The sequence below is a fragment of the Diabrotica virgifera genome, chromosome 1, assembly GCF_917563875.1.
Source record: "Diabrotica virgifera virgifera chromosome 1, PGI_DIABVI_V3a".
Lineage (NCBI taxonomy): Eukaryota > Metazoa > Arthropoda > Insecta > Coleoptera > Chrysomelidae > Diabrotica > Diabrotica virgifera.
The window spans coordinates 256536623-256563297 of record NC_065443.1 but is presented as its reverse complement, the minus strand read 5'-3'; the positions used below and the strand labels follow the sequence as shown (position 1 = coordinate 256563297).

General features: G+C 31.2%; 1 protein-coding gene across 1 annotated transcript in view; it reads left to right on the top strand.

Moving 5' to 3' along the window:
• Positions 1-2040: 2040 nt before the first annotated feature.
• Positions 2041-26675, top strand: part of LOC114330901 (juvenile hormone esterase) — a 143831-nt gene continuing 119196 nt past the window's right edge. Inside the window, exon 1 of the mRNA XM_050649026.1 lies at positions 2041-2101. Within this exon, the coding sequence (XP_050504983.1) occupies positions 2073-2101 (29 nt within the window). The 5' untranslated portion in view covers positions 2041-2072. The remainder of the gene's footprint in view (positions 2102-26675) is intronic.

The window sequence follows — 26675 nt, the reverse complement described above, 5'->3', positions numbered from 1 at the left end:
ATTAAGGTAGGGTAGGAAATCTATACAACCTTGAGAATTTGGAAAGCGAATTAAATATTTGGAGAGAGTATTTATCTCAATCTCAAATAGCTGAGAACATAACCATTGAAGATCTTATTCAGCACTGTAAATTTTTTCCTGCTATCAAAGATAGCTGCATTCTTCTACTTACTTTGCCGTGTACTACCTGCACAATTGAACGGAGTTTTAGCACCTTACGCAGGATTAAAACGTGGATAAGAGCTACAATGGGACAATATAGACTTGTTGGGCTAGCATTGTTGAGTATCCATCGAAATCGTCTATTAAATATTTCCAATTTTTCCACTAAAATACTAGACGAATTTTGTCAAAATAACAGAAGACTGGTTTTTAGTTAAGAATAAAATTGCATGCTATTTTGTATTACTTTTAGGTCTTACTTTTATTACCTTTTAGCATTAATAACATTTATTATAATATTTTGTTTTGTATTTTTTAAGAGTTGCTTTCGTGGTTTTGTTATTTGTTCCTAAAAGAAGTTGCAATATTTTGTTTTCTTAACGTTTTAAAAATATAAGTATTACATACAACAGTTTTTTATTTTGCCCCCCCTGAAAAAAAATCCTGCGGGCGCCCATGGGTAACAATGAAATAAAACAATAACGTATTTAAAAAAACAAATTGAAACTAGTTGTTTTAAAGTCAATAGCATAAAAAATTTCAATGTAAAACGAATAATGTTTAAATTGTTTTTATTTATTTTTTTGTTTTTTTTTTGGTAGTCAGTTGTATCACCTCTAGTCCTTATGCAAGCTTCAGTTTGCTTGGACACGCTCCTAATCAAATTATCAAAAATTTTTTGTGGTAGGTTGCTCCATTCTTCAAGAGCAGCCTGTACTAGCCATGCAGTGTTTTGTGAATTATCCAGGCGAGCTATAATTTATCTTTTAAGCATATCCCACAAATACACTATAGGGTTAAGCTCGGGTGAGCAAGCAAGCCACTCCAAACAAGGGATACCTTGTGCTTCAATGATGTCTCTAGTCACTCTAATTTTATGTGGAGGTCTATTATCATGCATGAAAATTAAATTTTCTCCTGCTGCACCTCTCCAGTGCCTAACTACAGGTTATCAACATACCTGTAAGCAGTTAAAATTGATTGGATGAAAATTAAAAGAGTTTTTTTTTACGGATCACAATTCCTCTTCAGAACATTCCACTTCCACTTGTATAGTTGTGAACAGATGTGACAGTTTTCGTTCTTGCTTGTCTTCCTCGACCTCTAAGTACACGATTTCGTGGGTCATCTGGTTTTACACAAATCCTGACATTTTCTGAAAATAGCACATTTTGTCAATTCCCAAAGTTCCATTTTTAGTGGTGAAGACACCAATTTAAGCGTCAATCTTGTGTTGCTTGTATAACTCGGGAACCCATAACTGTCTCCTGCTGTATACTTCTTATCACGAACTCTTCTTCTTCTCGTTTCAACTGAAGCAGTTACAACTGTATCTTTCAAAAGTTGCCTTGGGAGCTGCATTAGAGAAATGGTTGGGTGTCTTTTAGCTGATTTGAAAATTACACGATCGGGTGAAGCCTTTCCTACTTTTTGGCGACTTGCCCTTGCTTTATTATTGAGCTTTCCTAGTTCCTGTTCCCTAGCATAGGTTTTGGACAGAACGTTCTAAGTTACGCCTAGCTCTGCAGCTATGTCCCTCTGAAAACATTACTTGCTTCACAAGACCAATAATCTTTCCCCGTTGTAAGTTGTATAACCCCACATGAGGCATATTTTCGTTTTTGGACGCAAAAGTTAGTTTATTTATTTTCGTTCAATTTGTGACTCGAGCAAATAACCTATACCGTACCGAGCTGTACTATCTGCAAAAGTAAGTTTTTCAAGAGAAATAAATATTTCTTTGAAATACATGGTGTTTTCATATAAGTTTGGGTGTGTGTATACAAAGTTACTTGCATAAATGTTTTCAACTAGCTTGTAGTCAGGAGAAACTGTTGACTACGCCATAGTTACGTTCATTATCCATTTTATAGTATATTTCAGGAATTTACGACTATGTTGGGTTAGGGATGAAGGCTTTAAACGATCCGCTGAGAAGGTTAGTAGCAAATTCTCCCATTATTTATATTTCATAGTATACGAGTAGTAGTATTCAATGCTTCTTTCCATGTTTCCAAAACTGCTGTATCACTGTAACGCTTACATCCAACATATTCATCGATATAAGGATTGCATATTCACCAATGGGATTGTATTTTCAATGGTAAGGGTGTAGTCTTAACACATTGTGTCCAAAACTATGTACAACATCGTCTACTATAAATATTTTTGGTTTTTTATTCTTTATGTCTAACTGTAGTAATCCGGCTTAAAAGAATCCTGAGGAAATGAAATAGTCGTATTTTCTAAAATCGTTAAACCAAATCTGTTTGAAAACTCTCCAAAGATTTGAAAAGACGATGAAAAAGAATACATTTCTGTTTTTTCGATTCTCAACATTGTTATTTATCTTCACGCATTTTATATGTATAATATCCTAAAATTAAAACTTAGGTACAACCCTCAGGACGAGCTTTAGGCTTGTCATCATTGTCGCTGTTGATACACAAACACATTATTTTCAATAACAAGTACTACGTAGTACTATGATAAACTTAACTTATTAGGATATTAGCATTATTAATTTGATCAGTATTACAGTCGAACCCGCTTATTGGAATAGCCTTCGTGCCAAGCAGAATATTACTATAACCAGGATATTCTAATAACCGATCATTGGTAGCTGGTAGAAACTTTTCGGAACCTCAAATTTCTATTCCTTAAACCGGGATATTCCTATATTTGGGATTCCAATAAGCGGGTTCGACTGTATAACGTTCTATTAATTTGTCACTGATTAGAATCATACTAAACTCTAGGTAGTAACTAATCTGGTTGTAACAAATATTTTGCAGGTAAAAAAATATGTTTCAAGAATCTATATATTTGCATGATGTTAATATGGAACTGTGTTTATTGTAGAGCAAAAAGTAAAACTGCCAGACAAACATACATTTCTGCGTAAATTTATTAGTCCATTCTTTCACGGTTTTTGCTCTAAATTTTAAAGAACCGCTTGGTTTGACATGAAATTTGGCATATGTATAGCTTACATGCCAAAGAAAAAGAGTGATATTGTGCCGATGTGTGCTTTTGCCCTAGGGGTGACTTTCACCCCCTCATGGGAGTGAAAAAATATATGTCCAAAATAAGACAAGAAATGGGTAAACTGATTAATTTTAAGCAACTTTTGTTCTATAGAGCTTTTTCGTTAAGTCAACACGTTTCGAGTTATTTGCGAGTGAATATGTTCATTTTTCAACAAAATAAGCACATTTTTGGACGGTTTTTCGCAAATAACTCAAAAATTAAGTATTTTGTCGAAAAAAGCGTTCTTAGCAAAAATATAGCACATACAAAAGTAAAAAAAATGGTGTATGCGTTAGGTCTCTGGATCCCGTAGAACCAGAGTTATAGCCAATGAAAAATATAATCATATTCACCAAATTTCAAATAGAATATTTCGACGTGAAATATCCAAAAAATTAAGCACTTTTTGGGGAAAACCCATTATAACTTTTTGAAACTGTTTAAAAAAAGCTTTATTCCTGTTTTTACAAAAAGTTTCTAGCATTAAATTTATGCAAGTTATGCTCAAAATAAAGTTGGTTCATTTTGTTTTTGCAAAAAAAATCGGGAAAACCACCCCCTAATTAGCAACTTAAATGAAATTAATCGTTACCGCTCCACAAATTATTTTACTTATGTTGTGTTTATATGATCTGTAAGTTTGATCGAGTCAAAGTGCTTATTTTTGAAAAAATTTGGTTTCAAAGTAAAATTTTTTAAAATTTAAATTTTGATAAATATGCTTTTTTTCAAAATAACTTAAAAATTGTTAGAGATACCAAAAATCTCGAAAAACAAAAGTCAGATTTGCTTTTCTGAATATCATGTATTTTTTTGTTTTTCTGTTAGACAAAAATTGATTAAGATTTGGTGTTTCTAAATTTGCATACATTCGTGATCAGTGACTCGTTCAACCCCTTTTAACTACAGCCCTTTCAATAATAAGGACTTTGAACCGATGAAACTTACAGATCATATAAACAATATATACACGAGTCAAGAAACTTGTGAAGTCGTAACGATTAAGTTCATTTAAGATACTAATTAGGGGGTGATTTTCTCGATTTTTGACAAAAACCAAAAGGGACTAACTTTATTTTGAGCGCAACTTGTTTAATTTTGATGTTAGAAATTTTTTTTATAAAACAAAAATGAAGCTTTTTTTAAATACTTTAAATAAGTTTTAATGAATTTTCCCCGAAATGTGCTTAATTTTTGGTTATTTCACGTAAAAGTATTCCATTTGGAATTTGACGAATATGAACCTATTTTTCATTAGCTATAACTCTGCTATTACTAGGTGTAGAGACGTGATATATACACCATTTTTTTAAATTTTTTACAGGCTATATTTTTGCTACGAATGTTTTTTCGACAAAATACTTACTGTTTGAGTTATTTGCGAAAAACCGTCGAAAAGCGTGGTTATTTTGTTGAAAAAATGAACATATTCACTGTCAAATAACTCGAAAATATTGACTTAGTGAAAAAACTCTATAGAGGAAAAGTTACTTAAAATTAGCCAGTTTATCAATTTCCTGACTTTCTTTGGACCAATATTTTTTCACCCCCGATAGGGGGTGAAAACCACCCCCAGGGCAAAAGCACATATCGGCACAATATCACTTTCTTTCTTTGACTTGTTAGCTATGTGTATGCCAAAATTCATGTCAATCCAAGGGGTTCTTTAAAATTTAGAGGTTTTGCAATATTTTACCGTTAAAGAACGGACTATATACGTGCACATGAATTCTATCAAAAGGATTTATTGTAAATAACTTTTTAAATAGATACTATAAAAAAGGATTTTTTTAATTCAATTTAGTAATTACTTGCTTCGTATTTTCATTACCACAGTCCAGTAAATTACTTTCGTACTTCTTATGATTTACAATAGAGTGGACCATTAGATGTCGAATGTCTAGTGATAATTTAAAACGCAAATTCGTGCAACATAGAAAAAAAAAAGAAAGGTCCCAGATACAAAATTCATTATTAAAATAAAATTAAAATATAACAAATAATGATTTAAATCTGAACCTTTTCTTGGAACCACTTTCTGGTAACATATTTTACCTCTAACTGTCACAATAAAGTAAGCGAAAAGAATTCTACAATCACATTTCGTCTTACTCGTCTAGGAAAAAACTCGAAAGATCTCAAGAACCTCAAGAACTACCTTTCGGAGAAAGAATACTCAAAATCTGAGTAAAGATAAAGATAAAAGATAAAAGTGAACGACAGTTTATGTTTACCTTCGATTCAAAGGATATTTACCTTCCTTAGACAGCTGTTTCTGTCTCTAGACGTCTTTAGTATGGCTACGTCCAATAGAACTGCGATTCATAGGGCTAGAACACCTCTGAACCAAGACGAAAATATGTAAATTGCGTATTTAAGTGGATTTTTGATTATTAGCTTTTTTATTATTATTACATTATTATTATTATATTAGCTAATTTAATTATTAACGGTATTCTTTAGTTCAATAGTTTGCGTCAAATCTTTAGACGTTAATTTGACTGCCTTTTCTTCAATGCAAATGAATGAACATTTGCAGACGTATGCATTCGCGGGAATAATACACGAATAGTCAATACATTTTTTTATATTCATTAATTATTTTTTAAATAAATAAAAAACGATTTTAATGGAAAATGCTTAAATTCTCTTGTTTTTTACAATGTAGAAACTTAAAACTTTTACGGATTGTAGCTAATGATATGAGCTATACATAATTTCACTTTTTACGTTAATTGTTTACGTTATGCTTCATAAATAAACAATAAAGTTTCAAATTTTTACCGATTCCGACTACTTTCCATGTTTGTACATCATGTTCATAAACATCCTAAGTGGCGACGATTTTGTACGCTCATATCTTTGTTTATATAAACACCGGCGCTTATTCGTGTCAAATTTCAATACGATACGAAACAAAACTTCAACCAAAACTCGAATTCAAAAAAATTCGCGTTTTTAACGTAGTCTTAGAAAAACCACCGGTAGAGACGTTTCGTGCTACAATTAACATCAGAATTTGTTTTGGCGTATTTATTCAAATTTTGTTTCGAACCCTTAATGGATGGAGTGGAAATTAGCAGGGTCTACTCTCTACTCCGTGCAATAGTACAGCATTAGAAGAGGTGGAAAGACTGCGAAAACTGTAATATGTCTAAATAATGATTTTGATTTAAGAAATGTATGAAGAAATTTCAGAAAATGTACAATGTATGTATGAAATGTTGAAATAAATGCAAAAAATAGTCTATCATATACATCCTTTTTTTAAACATGACGATATATTTTAATATTTGAAAAGTGTAAAACTACAAAGTAAAAAATAAAAAATATGAAAAAAAATTTAAAAAACGCTTTTTTTTGTTACGAGTGACTAAAATTATAAATATAAAAAATCAACTTAAAAGCAAAAAATAAAAAAAAAATCAAACTCTAAGGATTATTCGAAAAAAAAACTGTTAGACAGATTAAATATACAAAAATCTCACATATTCGTTAAAAAATTGAAAATATATAACACATTCGTTAAAGAAAAGCATGGGGCGGAAAGTAAGTATCTAGCCTCAAACCGTTTATTCGATGAAGACGCGCCCCACGCTTTTATTTAACGAATGTGTTAGATTTTTTCATATTTTTAACGAATGTGTGAGATTTTTATTAACGCTTTTCTTTAGTTCAATAGTTGGCGTCAAATCTTTAGACGTTACTTTGACTGCCTTTTCTTCAATGCAAATGAATGGAAATTTGCAGACATATTAATTGTTTAAATAAAAAAAAAACGATTTTAATAGAAAATGCTTAAATTCTCTTGTTTTTTACAATGTAGAAACTTGAAACATGTAGCTAATGATATGAACTATATATAATTTCACTTTTTACGTTAATTGTTTACGTTATGATTCATAAATAAACAATAAAGTTTAAAATTTTGAACGATCATATATTGGTTTATATAAAAATCGGCGCTTATTCGTGTCAAATTTCAATACGATACGAAACAAAACTCCAACCAAAACTCGAATTCAAAAAATTCGTGTTTTTATCGTAGTCTTGGAAAAACCACCGGTAGAGACGTTTTGTGCTACAATTAACATTATAATCCGTTTTGGCGTATTAATAAAATTAATTAAACGCTTTTCTTTAGTTCAATCGTTTGGGTCAAATCTTTGGACGTTAATTTGACTGCCTTTTCTTCAATGCAAATGACTAAAAATTTGCAGACATATGTATTCGCAGGAACAATAGTCAATAAAAATTTTTTATGTTTATTAATTGTTTAAATAAAAACGATTTTAATGGAAAATGCTTAAATTCTCTTGTTTTTTACAATGAGGAAACTTGAAACTTTTAAAGATTGTAGCTAATTATATGAACTATACATAATTTCACTTTTTACGTTAATTGTTTACGTTATGCCTCATAAATAAACAATAAAGTTTCAAATTTTTGGCCGATTCCGACTACTTTTCATGTTTGTACATCATATAATATGTTTTATACATATTTTAATAAACATGACGATATATTTTAATGCTTGAAAAGTGTAAGACTAAAAACTAAAAAATAAAAAAATATGAAAATTTTTTTAAGAAACGCTTTTCTTTAGTTACAAATGACTAAAATTAAAAATATTACAAAAAAATCAACTAAAAAGCAAAAGAAAATTAATAAAATCCAACACATTCGTTAAAGAAAAGCGTGGGGCGAAAGCCGTTTATTCGATGAAGACGCGCCACGCTTTTCTTTGACGAATGCGTTGGATTTTTTAATTTTTTTTTATTTTTTGCTTTTTAGTTGATTTTTTTGTAATATTTTTAATTTTAGTCATTTGTAACTAAAAAAAAGCGTTTCTTAAATTTTTTTTTTCATATTTTTTATTTTTGAAATTTCACTTAAATACACAATTTATTTTCGTCTTGGTTCAAAGGTGTTCACGTAGCCCTACTGAAGACGTCTAGAGACAGAAACAGCTGTCTAGGGATGGTGGATATCTTCCGAATCGAAGGGAAACACAAACTGTCGTTCACTTTTATCTCTTATCGTGGAATATAGTTTACCACTGATAAGTCATACTACCTACATTAAATGGACCCGGCACTTTATACTCCTCCAGGCTCCAACCCTTTAATCTCTAAATAGGGATTTCATTTGCATTCTTTGACTGCCCATGCATGATAGGTAGCCCATGACACCTTTATTTTACTGGCTTAATTTTGTTTGTGGAATTGTATTGCATACGTTGTAATTTCAATACCTGACGTTTTTGAGAATTTTTTGTCTTTTGTGTCGGACTGTCTGTCAGTCTCCTGCTTATGTTTTTTTCTTACTATCTCATTTCTTGTTATGGAACGTCCCTCCTGGTATTGTTTACTTTACATAAATTAGGTAGTCTTCATAATTTCCGTATAAATGATTTTGTTATGATAACGCGTCTGTATTTGTCCTATTAGCTGCTTTTTATGGGGGACTGCTGTATTTATATTTGCCTACTCTAGGTGTAGATATGGTATGGTAGTAGTAAGTTATATTACTAACATGTGAATTATTCACAAGAATAAGTTTGGGTTGGGTTGCATTCTAAAAAATGAGAGATGCGTTTAAAACAAATTTCCCAATCAATTTAAAAAGGAAAGCTTTCAACCGGTGCGTTCTACCGGTCCTCACATACGGAGCAGAAACCTTTACTCCCACAAAACATTTGCGGAAAAATTGAGGACATAACGTAAGATGGAAATTCAATGCTTGGAACAAGCTTAAGAAGTAGACAAGAAACAAAGAAGTTGGTAGTCGAACTGGAGTGAAAGAAGTTATCAAACTTACTACAAAACAAAAATAGAGATGGACGGGTAATTTTGCAAGAATGAAGGACGACAGGTTGACAAAAACATTGCTTGAGTGGAGACTATGGCCATACAAAGCTGGGGAAGACCCCTCAACGCAAAAGACCGACGATCTCAAAAGAATTGTGACCAATTGAATAGCAGAGGTATAGAAGAGAAGAAGAGGAAAATATCTGGAGGAGGATTGTGTTCAAAAACGGACAAATCAGGGTTGATTGATGATAATGAAGTTATTCGCTGTGAGCCGATGAGTATGAAGATTGATGATAATGAAGTTATTCGCTGTGAGCCGATGAGTAGAGTTGATTTGACAGTTTTCGCCAGCGCTGTTAGTGGCAGTTTTGTGTATTGAATTTGAACAATTTTATCAGAAAAGCACAAGTTTCAAACCGCGAGCGAGCGCTACCGACGAAACCCAGAGCCAATAAAAACATAGGTAACCTCTAAATTTCATATAAACTTCTTCTTTTTTTCAATGGAGTCTTGTAATTACTTTTACTATTAATTCTGTGTATTCGTTCAGGTTACAATAATATTTCAGTTCATACATTTTCTTCAGTTCACATTTGTGTTTTTCTCATCAACCAATTTCATCAGAAAAGTACAAGTTTCAAACCGCGAGAGAACACTACCGTCGAAACTCACAGCCAATAGTAGCAGTATACAGAAAAAAGTCACGTCTGATTAATATCCATCCACAATTTTTGTCTAGGACTGTACTTACAATGTAGAATATATTAAATTCTAATCGAAAATTTAATATAAAAAGATTACTTGCTATTTTATTTTTTTTAGGTCTTAATTAAAAAATATTGAACGATGGTTAAAAGATGTAGACTGATTCAACAGTTGTTTTAGATACCTTGCAAATACGCCTGTATAATTCCACTAAAAAAATAATACCTTGTACAACTGATTTGCATATTTGCAATGAAATATAATAAAAACATATACAGGGTGTTTCATTGGGAAACGGAAATACTTTAATGGTGAATAGAGGTCACCGAGCCGGTTCTAGATATAGTACATTTTTTGCCCTATCTACTTTTATAACCGAGTTACAGGGTGTTTTATCGATTTTTCCCATTTCTTTTCTAAGCCATAACGTTAGAACCACCCTGTATATTTTTTTTGATATTTGGTATACATATGTCTCACTAAAAACATAAACGACCGACATACTAACCAAAAAAAATCCAGTTCCGGATTAACAAAAAATTATAAAGTAATTGTGACCTTAAAACAACACCCTGTATATTGAAATTTTGAAAATCTGTTTGGATATTTCAAAAGAGCACAAAAAAGTAAGTTTAATGGTTCGCTTCAATTTTTCGCCCAGACAATTTTATGACTTTAATTTTGAAATTATATTGAATTTTTTAAGAATTTTGACATTAAAAAGCAGATATTATTAACTTTTAGTTATAAATTATTAAAGTTAATGAATAAATACTCATTCTAAAAATAATCAATACTTATTTACCACATTGGAACGACCCAATTACTAATGACAAGAAAAATCCAGGTCCGGATTAAGAAAAAAATACAAAGTAATTGTGACCTTGAGCCAACACCCTGTATATTGAAATTTTAAAAATTTGTCTGCGCATTTTAAAAGAGCATGGAAAACTGTGATTAAAAGCTTATTTTAATTTTTTCGCCGTTAATTTAATTACATTAATTTTGAAATTATATTGAAATTTTAAAGAACTCTGAGATTAAAAACCAGGTATTGTTAACTTTTAATAATAATTTAATGTTAATAAATCAATACTTATTTTAAAAATACTTAATACTTATTTACTACGCTGGCTTCATAGATTCTCTGGATTTGTAGCTATATGCACATCTTAAAAATTAGAATTGCGAGAATTGGGATATTTTAATGATTTAGTAAAGAATTAAAAAAACTGCTATATCTAATAAAACAAAAATTCGTTACAATTCAACAATTTAACATAAATTAAAAATATTTGAACTATAACAGTTGCTCAAAATGTCCGCCATTTTGTTCGATGCATTTCCTTGCTCGTTTTAAAATATTTCGAATCGATTTTCTAAGTACATTTGGATTGTTCTTCATTTTTCTGGTAGCTTCTTGTGGGCTTGACAGAATTAATTAATATCATTTCAAAATTGCCGTAATTAAATTATCTGTGCAAAAATTTGACATGCACCTTTTAACGCAGTTTTTATGCTCTTTTAAAATATACAAACAAATTTTCAAAATTTCAATATACAGGGTGTTGTTTCAAGGTCACAATTACTTTATATTTTTTTCTTAATCCGGACCTGAATTTTTCTTGTAATTAGTAATTGGGTCGTTCCAATGTGGTAAATAAGTATTGATTAATTTTAAAATTAGTATTTATTCATGAACTTTAATAATTTATAACTAAAAGTTAATAATATCTGCTTTTTAATGTCAAAGTTCTTAAAAAATTCAATATAATTTCAAAATTAAAGTCATAAAATTGTCTGGCCGAAAAATTGAAGGGAACCATCAAACTTACATTTTTGTGCCCTTTTCAAATATGCAAACAGATTTTCAAAATTTCAATATACAGGGTGTTTTTTTAAGGTCACAATTACTTTATAATTTTTTGTTAATCCGGACCTGGATTTTTCTTATGGTTAGTATGTCGTTCGTTTGGGTTTTGAATGAGACATATGTGTACCAAATACCAAAAAAATATACAAGGTGATTCTAAAGTTATGGCTTAGGAAATAAATGGGCAAAATCGATAAAACACTCGGCTCGGTGACCTCTATTCACCATTAAAGTATTTACGTTTCCCAATGAAACACCCTGTATACTCAACCAAACTTATCTGGAATCATCTGATATTTTTTATTATTTTAAGCTAATTAATGCTAAATTAAATTTTTTTCCATCGCATCTTTCAGGAGCCTAACTACAGGTTATACAGGGTGTTTCATTAATAATTGTCCATATAGTAACTGGAGAAACCTTAGCACAAAATACGAAGATTTAACCTAAAACACTTAAATAAAATGTGGTTTCTTACTGAGTTACAGGGTGTTTTATCTAAAAATTTAAAAAGTATTTTTGCTCAGCATTTTAAAACTATTCGACGTATCCTTTTCATACTTGACAGCAAGTGCAACTACTTGACACCCTACTAAATTATGATAAACAAACGTTTCTAGCTACTACCAGAGGCGTACGACAGGGGATGGTGAATGGTTGACCCTTCTCAAATTCTACGCCACTGGAGGAATTACTATTTTAGTACCATTTTTAGATTCTCCAATACTTTCTACGTAAATAATATACTCTTCATTGGTAACGATAAAGTCATTAGTTTTCGAGATATTTGAAGTTAAATATGAAACGGGGCAGTTATTTTGATTAATTTATGGTATGATTCATATGATTAAAATTTAAAAATTATTTGAACCCAGTACTTTAAAACTATTTGGCGTATCCTTATCATACTTGGCAGAAAGTGTAGGTACTGTACACCGTACTAAATTAAGGTAAATAAACGTTTCTAGCTTCTACCAGAGGCGTACGACAGGGGATAGTGGCTGGTTGACCCTTCCCAAATTCTACGCCACTGACGTAATTGCTGTTTTAGTGCAATTTTTTGATTTTGCAATACTTTTTATGCAAATAATATACTCTGTATTCGTAACGATAAAATGATTAGTTTTCGAGATATTTGAAATTAAAAATGAAGCGACACAGTACATTAATCAAAATAACCATGTCGTTTCATTTTTAACTTCAAAGATCTCGAAAACGAATAACTTTATCGTTACGAATGAAGAGTATATTATTTTTACCGAAAGTATTGGAGAATCCAAAAATTGAACTAAAATAGCAATTTCGCCAGTGGTGTAGAATTTGGAAAGGGTCAACCATTCACTTTCCCTCGTCGTACGCCTGTGGTAATAGCCAGAAACGTTTGTTTAACATAATTTAGTAGTCTGTACAGTACCTATATTTCCTGCCAAGTATGAAAAAGATACGTCGAATAGTTTTAAAATGCTGAGCAAAAATAATTTTTAAATTTTTAGATAAAACACCCTGTAACTCAGTAAGGCACCACATTTTATTTAAGTGTTTTAGGTTAAATCTTCGTATTTTGTACTAAGATTTCTCCAGTTACTATAGGGACAATTATTAATGAGACACCCTGTAGAACCAAATCAACATACCTGCGAGCTATTAAAGTTGGTTCGATGAAAAATAAAGGATTTTTTTTACCGATCATAATTAGTCCCCAGAACATGACCCTTTCTCTTTTATATTTATGAATAAATCTGGCAGTTTCCGTTCTTGCTTATCTTCCTCACCCTCTAAGTACACGAATGAATTCGTTAATCATCTGATTTTACACATCCTACTTTCGTTTGAAAATAGCACAATAATTTTCCAGTTGAAGACACCAATTCACTTCATCAATATTATGTTCCTAGTTAATAGGGATGCCGTAACTTCCTCCTGCTATATAGTCCTTGGGCACGGCGACTCTTCTTCTTATCGTTTCAACTAAAATATTTACACATATTTTTGGCTTTTCGATTTTACCTTACGTAAATGGCTTAAGTAAGAATATAATCAAGCTGCTTAGAGGAATTCTCAAAATAAAAATAGCCAAAAATTTTTACGCATTTAATTTATCTGATATCAAAATTTAGATACAGAAAATAACTACATGAAACGATTATTTCTCGAAATGTATCACATCAATAAAACCATGGTTTCAATTAATTTCAAAACATACAATATATTACGATTATAAATACAAGAATAAAAAACGGCTAAACGCCGTAAAAATGAGTGGCGCATACAATATTCCAGCTACAAAAGATCTGATATGAATATTACCTGGCGCGAAAATGTATTTTCATTTTGATGCAAAACAACATTCTAGTTTTATTTTAAAAGATTTTTTCATAATATTTGCCCAATTTGAAGTAAAACGCGCCACAAAAAAGTAACTTTGATACAGTTTGAATTTTGAAACTCTTTTGTGACGCGTTTACTTCAAAAGCAAATATTATGAAAAAATCTTTTAAAATAAAACTAGAATTTTGTTTTGCATCAAAATGAAAATACATTTTCGTGCAACGTAATATTTATATCAGATCTTTTGTAGCTGGAATATTGTATGCGCCACTCATTTTTACGGCGTTTAGCGGTTTTTATTCTTGTATCAGGAGATTTACAAAGTTATTTATAAATTAAATGTATAAAGTTGAATGCAATGTTTCTCGATTACACATTAAGCTTTATAAATGGTCGCCTTTTGTTGCATTATCTCCCAAATGATCTAGTGTCCATCAAATTATGTACACTAGATTTTTTTCTATTCGAAATAGATTGAAAAATATATTGGGATGGCCGGTAAATGCACTCGGATTGCCCTTTGCCAGATCAAATTAGCGTCGTAACCACTACAACAACAAACCATTTAGGGAATAATCGTTAATTGGATTATACTTTTGTAGCTTAATAACTTCTAAACGGCTTAACCGATTTTGTTCACTAAACATGAGTTTGAAACGTATTGACAAGTATTATCTTATGCATCTAAGGCCAAGTATGATAACTGAAACTATTACAGGAACTATTGAGCTTTAAAAACCGTTTTTCCCATAATAAATAGATTTGATCATATTTATGAAGCCTATAACTTAAAAATTCGAATTTTCCCGGATATAAGGTATACACCGTTGGATTCGTCTAGAGTCGAAATTTTGAGTAATTGTCGAAAAAACCAAAATTTTCAAAGGTTAGTTTTTCAGTTTTTCGGCTATACTGAGCCGTGTGTATGTCTGATCCTGACAGCTTAGACACCATTTGAAAGCTTAGATCAACGCTATTGATCTGGTGTATTTACTGTTCTCCTGTCTCTTCTTCACCCGAAGATATATACCCTCAGAAAAACATGCCGAAGATATACACCGCCAAATAATATGCCGTTTTGTACCTACCAAGTCCTATAGCTGGCTTATGGGTAGTCAAAACTCACAAACTACACCGGTTCTGAATCGGCCCTCACCCCCTCTTCAAACTTAGAAAAAAAATTCAGATCGGTTTAACTTTTCCACACACATACATACATACATATCCACAAAAATGTTCCCTTTTTTAAATAAAAATTGACTCATATTTCTGAGTTCGGTAACTTTTGAACGATATAACCGATTTTCAAAATTAGACATGCGTTGGAAAGGTAATAATCGCTTCTATTAGAAGCCGCAAAGGTCGGAGTTAAATTTTCGAAGTTTTTGGGAGTTTTGGGGACGAGAACGAAAAACAGACCCTAAATAGGAAGGGCCGTAAAATCCACACCCTTGGACCAAAATGGATGGTTGACATATGAATGGGTGAGTCTTTTTCTGAACTTTAAGGCCATCGGTACATAATTCGCAAATATTTTACGGGTATCCCTACTTTTTCTGCCTTTACACGGCAAATTACGTGTAGTAAAATTCACACTGGTATGGATATGTAAACATTACTAGAATGCCATTCTACTTGAAAATGTCATCATTAATTTAAAGAGAAGGCTTTTGAATGTTCTTAGATAACTGTTATTTTTATAATTGCAAATTATTAATTCAGTTAATAAATGTGATAATTTTTTCACTAACTATGTATTCAGTGATTGTAATAATTTATATGTAGAGCAAAAACTAATACCTACTCAATCGAGAAAAAAGGAAAAGTGTTAAAGTGATTTTTTAGTAATATATTGTTACTATGAAACGCTTACAATTTTGAACATCTTTAACAACAAAATACTTGCATCACAGAATATATTATCCTGATGTATTCTCTGCTTGGATCTTTCACAAATAATACACAATAAATAACTTTTTATTAAGTTCACGTCTTAAATCAATTATTTATCAAATACGCTATACGCCCTGAGCTTCGCTGGTGGCGCTCCTGGCGGATTACTAATTCAACTTTTACCGGTAATTTTTAAATTTATTATTTAATTGTTATCGCTTAATATTTACAACGCAAAAAATTAATTAAATTGTAATCGATTTTTTTAAGATTTTGCTAATCATTTTGACGTTCTATTGATAAAATATGAATTTCTTACATCTGATACTTTCACAATTATCGTGTAGATGGCGCTAAGATTAATTTATAATTACATGTTACGGAACATTAAAAAACTTAAATTCAGTATTTAAAACGTAAGTATATTACGCCAGGGCAGATAAATAAAAATGAGCGATTTCAGGGTAAAAATCAATACAGGTATTTGAAGGTGCTAAATCGTAGGGGGGACATAGTTAATTAAAAATACATACAGAGGTACTCGCAAATCAACCTCAGTTTTTTATAAACAAAGGCTAAAGTCAGAAAATATGGTTTTTTGCCTGTAGCATTTTTTGTATCATGTTTACAGCAAAAGTTGTATTATGAAAGTTGTGTATCATAAAAAAACAATTAATTTTAATTTTGATTAGTTAAAATTGATAAATAATTAACCGAGATAATTGCAAAAAACCACATTTTTTGCACTATTTTGTAAATGTTAATAACTTTTACTAAATATGACCTAAGGAACATATTGTACCTTAATTATGAGGATATTATGTGCCCTTACTAGAGCGCAAAGTATCAAGAAGATCGTTTTGTTAGTTTACGAGTTACGTTAATTGTTTATCCAAAACATTGAATGTTTAAACATCTATTGTTGCCCAATGGGTATTTTCAGAGCTTTTCAGCCAAGTGGAATGAGTTTTTAAAAACTCAAACTACTAAGAAATTAAAAAAAAATGATACATTTATTATTTAAATGCTCTTAAACAAGTCGTTTAATAAATAGCGAGTTTTTTCCTTATAAACATTTAGAATAACTTTGTTATTTTTCACGACAAATAATTATAATTAGTTGTATCAGAAAAGTGGTAAAAAAACACACATTAAAAACTAAAAATAAACTTTCTATGACCAATAATACCCAACTTATACTTTTTTTTTGAAAAATCATATCTGTATTGTTTATAAATATTAAGAGTCGAAATTTGCAAAAAATCATAATAGACATCTATATTTTACATTGCAATTAATAACTACAGTATATCTTGTATTTAAAATGAGTAATAACTGTCATGAGACTGAATAGCTCACAAATGTAAAGTCCTGTGATCATAGATCACTTGAAGTGATTGTTGACAGAGCGATGACACAGGACAAGGGACATGAGGCCTGATGGCAGGGGTTAGGTCAAGTAACGATAATAGAGCAATGACTTATAATTATAAAGTATGATTATTGAATAAAGTACTACAACAATTCATAAGATTTTAAACATTATTACATGGCGCAGTCTAGTGGAAAATAAACCAAAATCATGGAAGTGAGGTTACCAAATACATTGTCATTTGAAGGAAATGTGGCCGAAAATTTTAAAAGATTCAGACAAAGTTTTGAAATATATCTGATGGCCTCTGGAAAAAGTGGTAAAAGTGATGACGTTAAGGTAGCAATTTTACTCAATCTAATTGGAGAAGAAGGCATTGAAATCTATAACACTTTGGAATTAACGGAGGCCCAAAAAGGCAAGCTAGCAGATGTATTGGAAGCATTTGAGTCTTATGTCACGCCTAGAAAAAACGTGGTCTATGAAAGATATGTGTTTTACAACCGCATTCAAGAAGAAAGAGAGCCGTTTGACCACTTTTTAACAGATTTAAAAAACAAAGTAAAAAATTGTGAGTTTGGAGCAGAAGCATCTTCAATGGTAAGAGATAGAATAGTATTAGGCACTAATAGTAGGGATGCACAACAAAACATGTTAAAGACCATTAATTTAGATCTGGCTAAAGCTATTGAAATATGTAAAATGCATGAAATATCCCAAGCTCAAATAAAAGAAGTTCAGAACAGCTTGGAGAAGGTTAAAATTGAATCAATTGGGAGTAAAGCCAAGCAGGGGCAAAATTCAGTCCAAACATTCAGGAGTGCAAATTCTAGAGATGAATATAGCTGCAGAAACTGTGGGAGAGTCCATGGGCCAAGGAGGTGTCCAGCATATGGAAAAAAGTGCAGAAAGTGCGGTAAAAATAACCATTTCGATAAAGTGTGTTATCATAGCAGGTTAGTGAGAGAAGTACAAGTGGAAGAAAGTGAAAATAACGAGGTAGGTGATTTTATGATATCATCAATCACTGTTAATGAAATCAAGAATAAAAATAATAAAGACTGGATCGAAAATTTAAAAATTAGTAATGTTGATATACCTTTTAAAATAGATACAGGGGCACAGGTTAACATTTTGCCTAATGGTTTTGTTCAAAAAGTTTGCAAAATTAATGATTTAAAAGAAACTAAAGTCATACTTGAAACATATGGTGGTTTTAAGGTCGTTCCTATTGGTACAATAAAACTTGTCTGTAAATATAAAAATATTGATTATTTATTAGAATTTGTTGTAGTTAAAGATAGCCTTACACCAATTTTAGGGTTAAAATCATGCTTAGATTTAGATTTGATACGAAGAGTAGATAACATAGATTTAAACATAACAAAAAGTGCCTTTATTAAACAAAATAGTGATGTATTCATTGGATTAGGCAAATGTCCTCAAAAATGTAAACTAAAACTTAAAGATAATTGTGTTCCTGTAGCTAAACCACCACGAAGGGTCCCTTTAGCCATTAAAAAAAGATTAGAAAACACACTTTTAGATTTAGAAAAACGTGGCATCATATCTAAATGTGAGGGTCCTACTGAGTGGTTGAGCAATTTAGTTATCGTTGAAAAGCCTGATAAAACGTTAAGAATCTGTTTGGATCCTAAAGATTTAAACCAAGCGCTTGAAAAGGAATATTGCTTAATACCTACTATTGAAGAGATATGCAATAAGTTAAAAAACAAATGCTATTTTTCTGTTTTAGACTTTAAAGAGGGATTCTATCAAGTTCAGCTAGATGAGGAGTCCAGTAGAGTTTGTGCATTTGGAACTCCCTTTGGAATTTGGAAATTTGATAGACTTCCATTTGGACTAAATATTGCCCCCGAATTTTTTCAAAGAATTAACTTAGAGAATTTTGGTGATATTGAGGGCTGTCTTATATATTTTGATGATCTTTTGATATTTGCTGATAGTCTTAAAGAACATGATAGAATCCTTAATGAAGTATTGGAACGTGCTAGAAATATTGGGGTAAAATTTAATTCTAATAAGATACAATATAGAATGTCTGAAGTAAAATATTTGGGAAATACATTTGATAAAAATGGTATGAGACCTGACTTAGATAAAATAAAAGCTATTATTAATTTAAAAGAACCCAATAATAAAAAAGAGTTACAAAAAATATTGGGCATGATCAATTATCATCGCAGTTTTATACCAAACTTATCGGATGTATCAGCCCCATTAAGAGAATTGTTAAAAAAGAATACACTTTGGGTGTGGACTAAAAGTCACACAGACGCATTAAATTTAATAAAAAAGTTAATTTGCTCACCACCAGTTCTTGCAAATTTTGATGAAAATAAGTCAATAATAATTCAAACAGATTCAAGTCAAAATGGCGTGGGATGTGTATTACTGCAGAATCATAAACCGGTATCTTTTGCTTCTAGGTCTTTAACTGATTGTGAAACTAGATTTAGCCAGATTGAAAAGGAACTAAATGCAATCCTATTTTCTTGTACTAAATTTCATAATTATATTTATGGTAGAGAAGTTAAGGTATTCACAGATCATAAGCCATTGATTTCGATAATGAAGAAAGGCATAGCTGAAGTAGATTCTCCTAGACTACAACGTATGAAGGTAAAATTATTAAAATATGACTTAACTGTGGAATATATGCCAGGCAAGGAAATGCTAATAGCTGATTTGTTATCTCGTAATTTTGTGAAGGAAAAGGTAGAGGATGATGCTTTTGTAACAGAAATAGTGCATACAATAAATATAACAGATGAAAGGAGAGAGGAATTTATAGCTGAAACTAAACAGGATAAAAAACTTCAATTGATCAAAGAATTTTGTGAAAAAGGGTGGCCGTCATGCTCTTCGAGGGTACCTTATGTAGTAAAAGACTATTTTAGTATTAGGCATGACATCTACATATTGAATGATTTGATATTTTATATGGACAGAGTTATAGTTCCGGATTCTTTAAGGCCTAGGATGTTAAAGTTTCTTCATGAAACACACTTTGGAGTTACAAAGACACAGCAAAGAGCAAGGCAAGTGTTGTTCTGGCCAAATATGAATAAGGACATAGTGGATTTGGTTAGAAATTGTGTTGATTGTGAGAAATATCACAGAAGTAATGTTAAAGAGCCATTAATACTAAGAGAAATTCCAGAACTTCCATTTCAAATGCTAGCGGCTGATATTTGTGAGTTCGGAGGAGCATCTTATTTAATTGTAATGGATTATCTCACAAAGTGGATTGAAATTGTTCTGTTGCCGTCCAAAACATCCCAGTCAATAATAAAATCATTTAAGACCATGTTTGCCACTCATGGGATTCCTTTGGAAATTGTATCTGACAATATGCCTTTTGGCTCTAAGGAATGTAGAGAATTCTCTAGAGAATGGAATTTTAAATTTGTGACATCTAGCCCTAGATATCCTAGATCAAATGGGCAGGCGGAACGAGCTGTTCAGATAGCTAAAAATATTCTCAGAAAGTGTGGTGATCTTCAGTTAGCTTTATTAGAATATAGGAACACACCACTGTTAGGATCAGACAAGTCCCCAGCACAACTCTTGAATAGTCGTAGACTTAGAAGCAAACTTCCAGTCTTACATGAAAAATATTTACCAGAACAAGTAGACCTAACAAGTGAAAAGAATAAATTGGATGACAAAAGAAAATTGTACAAGCACTACTATGATAGAAATACAGCTGCAAGAGAAGAATTAAGTGAAGGCGATAACGTTGTTATAAGGGAAGATGGGCAATGGAAACCTGCTGTGGTCAGGCAATGTTTACAAGAGCCAAGATCATATGTTATTGAGAAAGAAAATGGAACATTGGTAAGAAGAAATAAATATCACTTGAGACCATCTAGTAATACGCCTAAACATCACATTAAATTAGAAGATGATCTTGATGATAATCAGAGTAACAAACCTTCAACATCAATGGCCTGTGAGAGTGAAGTACCGAATCAGTTTCCTACCAGAGGTAAAAGAGTAATTAAACCCCCAACTCGATATAATGATTTCGAGATGTACTAGTTTTGTAATCACTTAATATTATTGTTAGTCGTAGGTAGTATTAGTATTTTATAATATTTTATTCTGAGTTTATTGTTGTAAGTTCTCTGCTTTATAGGAAGGGAAAGATGTCATGAGACTGAATAGCTCACAAATGTAAAGTCCTGTGATCATAGATCACTTGAAGTGATTGTTGACAGAGCGATGACACAGGACAAGGGACATGAGGCCTGATGGCAGGGGTTAGGTCAAGTAACGATAATAGAGCAATGACTTATAATTATAAAGTATGATTATTGAATAAAGTACTACAACAATTCATAAGATTTTAAACATTATTACAATAACCCTTTAAAATGAAGGTACTCGAGCTGACTTAACTGGGACCGTGTGATGGGGGAAGGATCTCTGAGTCCGCTTTCGCGCTTCGAGATTTTGGTATTGAAAGTTCAAATTGGAGCACTTGAAAATTTTTACAATAACTCCGCTTCCAGAGAACGTAGAGCCTTCATTTTTTTTTAAATTGGGGTAACTGGACGAAATAATAACGACTAGCTAATTTCCATTCACCGGAAAAATCGGGAAATTCTGGAAAATGGACTTTTTTATTCAACATTCATTTACAACGTTAACACTAATATATTTCAATAAATATTTTCATAGCATATTATAAATTTGTAAATAAATAATAAATGTACAGTATATATATCTTTATATATATATACAGGGTGGTTCATCGTATTTGCCTCGGTCTCTGTACGGAAAACGACTTGATATTTAAAAAAATATTCTTGACAGCAATTTACAGGGCAATTAACACTACAATCTAAAACTAATGAAAATTATACAGGGTGCTTCAAAAAAGAGGGGTATATTAAAGTTATATTTTCTCTTATGGAACACCCTACTCGTGAGCCATTTTTGAATTTTCCTTAAAAAAATAAGCTATATTTTTATAAGGGTTTCCTACACGTAAATACATGGTGTTTTGATTTATTTCAATTTTTATAAGAATGTAAGGTTTAAGAAAAAAAAATGAATATCTACGAATTTAAGAATCCGTGACAAATTTTTTCTTGGATCTTTATAATAGACTATTCAGCATATTGGAACAGATATTTATTGTAATAATATTTATAATTATTTAATCGTACATTTTTAGATTTAAAAATTAATTAAAAACAAAAACATTCAACAAAACTGAAAACATAAACAAAAACATAACTCATTATAGGGCCAAAACTAGTTTTAATGTGTATCTACAAAAACACATATTAAGTATGTGTTTTTGTGTTTTGTGTTTCTCCACAATACACCAGGGTAGAAAAATAAATATGAGCGATTTCAGGGTAAAAATCAATACAGGTATTTGAAGGTGCTAAATCGTAGGGGGATATAGTTTATTAATAATACATACAGAGGTACTCGTAAATCGACCTCATTTTTTTATAAACAAAGACCAAAGTCAGAAAATATTAGTTTAGCATAGTTTACAAAATCTCAAGAAGATCTGTTTGTTAGTTTACAAGTTATATTAAATGTTTATCCCAGACATCGAATATTTAAACAATCATTGTTGCCCAAGGAGTGTTTTCAGAGCTTTTTGGCAAAGTGCAATGACTACTTAAAAACTCAAAGTACTAAGTAAGTTAAAAAAAATAATATATTTATTTTTTAAATTTTGTTAAATAAGTCGATACAAAAATGGTAAGTTTTTTCCTTATAAACAATTAGAATATCTTTGTCATTTTTTCTGATAAATAATTATAATTGGTTGTGTCAAAAAGCTGGTAAAAAAATGTACATTAAAATGAAAAAAAAAAAACTTTCTAGGACCTATAATAGCCAAGTTATACTTTTTTTTTGAAAAATCACATCTCTATTGTTTATAAATATTAAGAGTTGAAATTTTTAGAGCATGGTAATAAATATCTATATTTTATGACAATTGATAAGTACGAACTATCTTCTATATAAAACGAGTAATAACCCTTTAAATTCAAGTTACTCACGCTGACTGAGCTGGGACCGTGTGATATGGAAGAATGTCGGAGTCCAGTTTCTCGCGTTGAGATTTTGCTATAAAAAGTTCAATTTGGAGCGCTTGAAAAATTTTACAATATCTCACCTTCCAGACAACGTAGAGCCTTTAATTTTTTTTGGGGTAACTCGACGAAAGTATACCAACTAGCTAATTTTCATTGGCCGAAAAAATCGGAAAATTCTGGAAAATGTATTTTTTATTCAACATTCATTTACAACGTTAGCACTAATACATTTTGATAAATATTTTCATAAAAAATTATAAATTTGTGAATAAATATTAAAATATAATTATAGTATATATACAGGGTTGTTCATTTTATTCGCCTCGGTGTCTGTACGGAAAACGAATTGATTTAAAAAAAATTCTTCATAGAAATATACAGGGCCATTAACACTACAATTTAAAAATAATATGAATTATACAGGGTGCTTTAAAAAAGAGTGGTATATCAAAGACATATTTTCTATGGAACACCCTACACCTGATGAAATTTTTGAATTTGCCCTTAAACAATAAGCTAGACTATATCTAAGAGCAGGGTGTTTTGATTTATTTCAATTTAAAAAAAATGTAATGTTTTAGAAAAAAAAAATAAACAGGTATTTACGAATCTAAGAATCGGTGACAAATTTTTTTTGGATCTTCATAATAGACTATTTAGCATATTTAAGCAGATTTTTATTGTAACAAAATTTATAATTACATGATCGTACAATTTCAGGTTTAAAAATTAATTGAAAACAAAAACGTTCTCAAATTGAAAAAAAAATGTATAGATTATAATTATTGATCTTCGTTAATTCTACACAGTTTTTGTACAGGTTCATCAATTTCTTCCACATTATCCATAATTTCTTAAAATAAATCAATTGTACCGAGCTTTGCATAAATTGCAAATATGATACTAATGAAAAAAGATGCTACAACCTTTTGACAGATATTATAGATGACAAAAGTGAAGTTGAAGAAGATTTGTTTAAAAAAATTAGGGATAATGTTTAAGAAATTAATAAATCTGTACATAAACTGTGTATAATTAACGAAGATCAATAATTATAATCTATACATATACATTTTTTCTTAATTTGAGAATGTTTTTGTTTCCAATTAGTTTTTAAATCTTAAAATGTACGATCAATGGCCGGTTTCACCAACGACGAATAGTAGTTTATTCTATGATTAAAGTTATTCGACCAATAAACTGACATATCTCCATTTTACTAACGTCAAATAAGACTTATTTTATTTATTTATCAAAAAAATACTTACTCTTTGACTAAATTGGCAAGTTAATCTGACTGTAAATATTTAGAAGAAAGTAAATTCGCCAGTTTCACTTTAACCCATTTAGCGCCAAAGGTGCGAAAACGCACCATTTTTTTGTAGAATTTTTTTTGGCAATTCGTTAATTTTTTTTAAATCTTTGTATTTTTTAAGCAACCAGAAGATATAAGTGTAACTAAATTTAATTTTGTTTAATTTCCAAACTCATGCTTTCATCACAAAAATATTTTCTAAATGTCCGACATTTTCAATCCTTCGACGCAACTTTATTTTTACTGTAGTAATTTTATCGGCATAACACTTTTGTGGTCAAATAAATTAAAACATTATTTTTTTAACCTATTTGTACACCAATTGTTATAAAAATACAAAAAAAATAATTTCTGAGTCATCAAATCTCGTGTTTGAAAATAATGGTTCGATAACGAACCATTGGCGGAAGTCGACATATATTCCTGTCTGATCAGGAATAAGTTCAAGGTGATGCACAGGCAGTAATTTGTTGGGATATTTCTTTATTATGTGTAAAAACACGTATCCACTATGCTTTCACTCCGAGCTCCTGCAACTGCTCCACATAGTGGACACGTTTGGCGCTCCCGGGCTGTGCAATTTTGCGCACTCTGCCTAGGCGCTCCAATCTGGGGCGGTTTATATGTAAGGGAGCGCATACCGTATCGATTGGAGCAGTTGCAAGGAGCGCGGAGCGCAAGAAGTTCGTGAACATAGTGGATGGTTGGCGCTCTCGGACGATGCAACAGTGTGCGCTCCGCCTCAACGGTCCAATAGGTGGCGGTTTATATGTAGAGGAGCGCATGCATGTAGATGGGAACAGTTGCAGGGAGCGCGGAGCGCAAGTGGTTTGTAAACATAGTGAATGGTAGGCACTCCCGGACCGTGCAACAGTGCGCGCTCCGTCTCGGCGTTCCAATTGGTGTCGGTTTATATGTAGAGGAACGCATACCGTATCGATTGGAGCAGTTGCAGGGAGCGCGGAGTGCAAGAGGTTCGTGAACATAGTGGATGGTTGGCGCTCCCGGACCGTGCAACAGTGCGCCAAAGACCGTGCGGCAGTGCCTCGGTGGTCCAATATTACGAACATAGTGGATACGTACCTTTAGAAAGACGGGTATTCTGGTATTCAGTTTTGTTATAATCTAGCGTGGGGGAGGAGGGGGCTCCATAAGGGAGGATGTGTAGTGTTGTAGACAGTAGACAATATGTCGATTCGTCGAATTTATGCAACTGGCACAGTGCAAGATACAGGATTGGAAAGTGTAAACTTCAAATATCTAAAAACATTTCTAAAAAGGATAGAGGGCCGTTCGACTTCATTTTTGACAAAGAAGCTGAAGAAGGTGTAGGCAATGTTCTAACCATATTATTTTTGTTTATGAAAACTTCCAGGTCCATTTACACTCTAAATATTTTGAGACTTTTCACAACAAATAAAATTGTGTATTTCAATTTTTATATCTCATTTCCGCCAAAGGTTCGAAAACGAACCATTTTGTTGTTGTGACACCTGCCATTATCAAAGTGTAAAAAATTTTTTTTACGAATGTTTAAGTTTATTTTACTCTAGTTAATCAAATATATTACATATTATTGCAGTATTTCTTTGCTTGGCGGTTAATGGGTTAAATTATTAAAATTATATTGAAACAAAATATAAACTTAAACATCTAATACATTTTATTGGACGAATAGCATTCATTGATTTATTTGTTGTTGGTGAAATTGGACCTAAGTAATTATAAATTTTGTTACAATAAACATCTGTTTAAATATGCGAAATAGTCAATTATGAAGATCCAAGAAATAATTGTCAACGATTCTTAGATTCGTAAATATTTATTTTTCTCTAAAATTTTACGTTTTTCTAAAAATTTAAATGAATTAAAACACCCTGTACTTAGGTATAGTCTAGCTAGCAGCTAGCATATTGTTTCAATTTGAGCAGTTCAAAAATTTCATCAGGTGTAGGGTGTTCCATAAAAAATATATCTTTGACATACCACTCTTTTTTGAAGCACCCTGTATAATTCATATTATTTTTAGATTGTAGTGTTTGTATATTTCTATGAAGATTTTTTTTAAATCAAGTCGTTTTCCGTACAAACA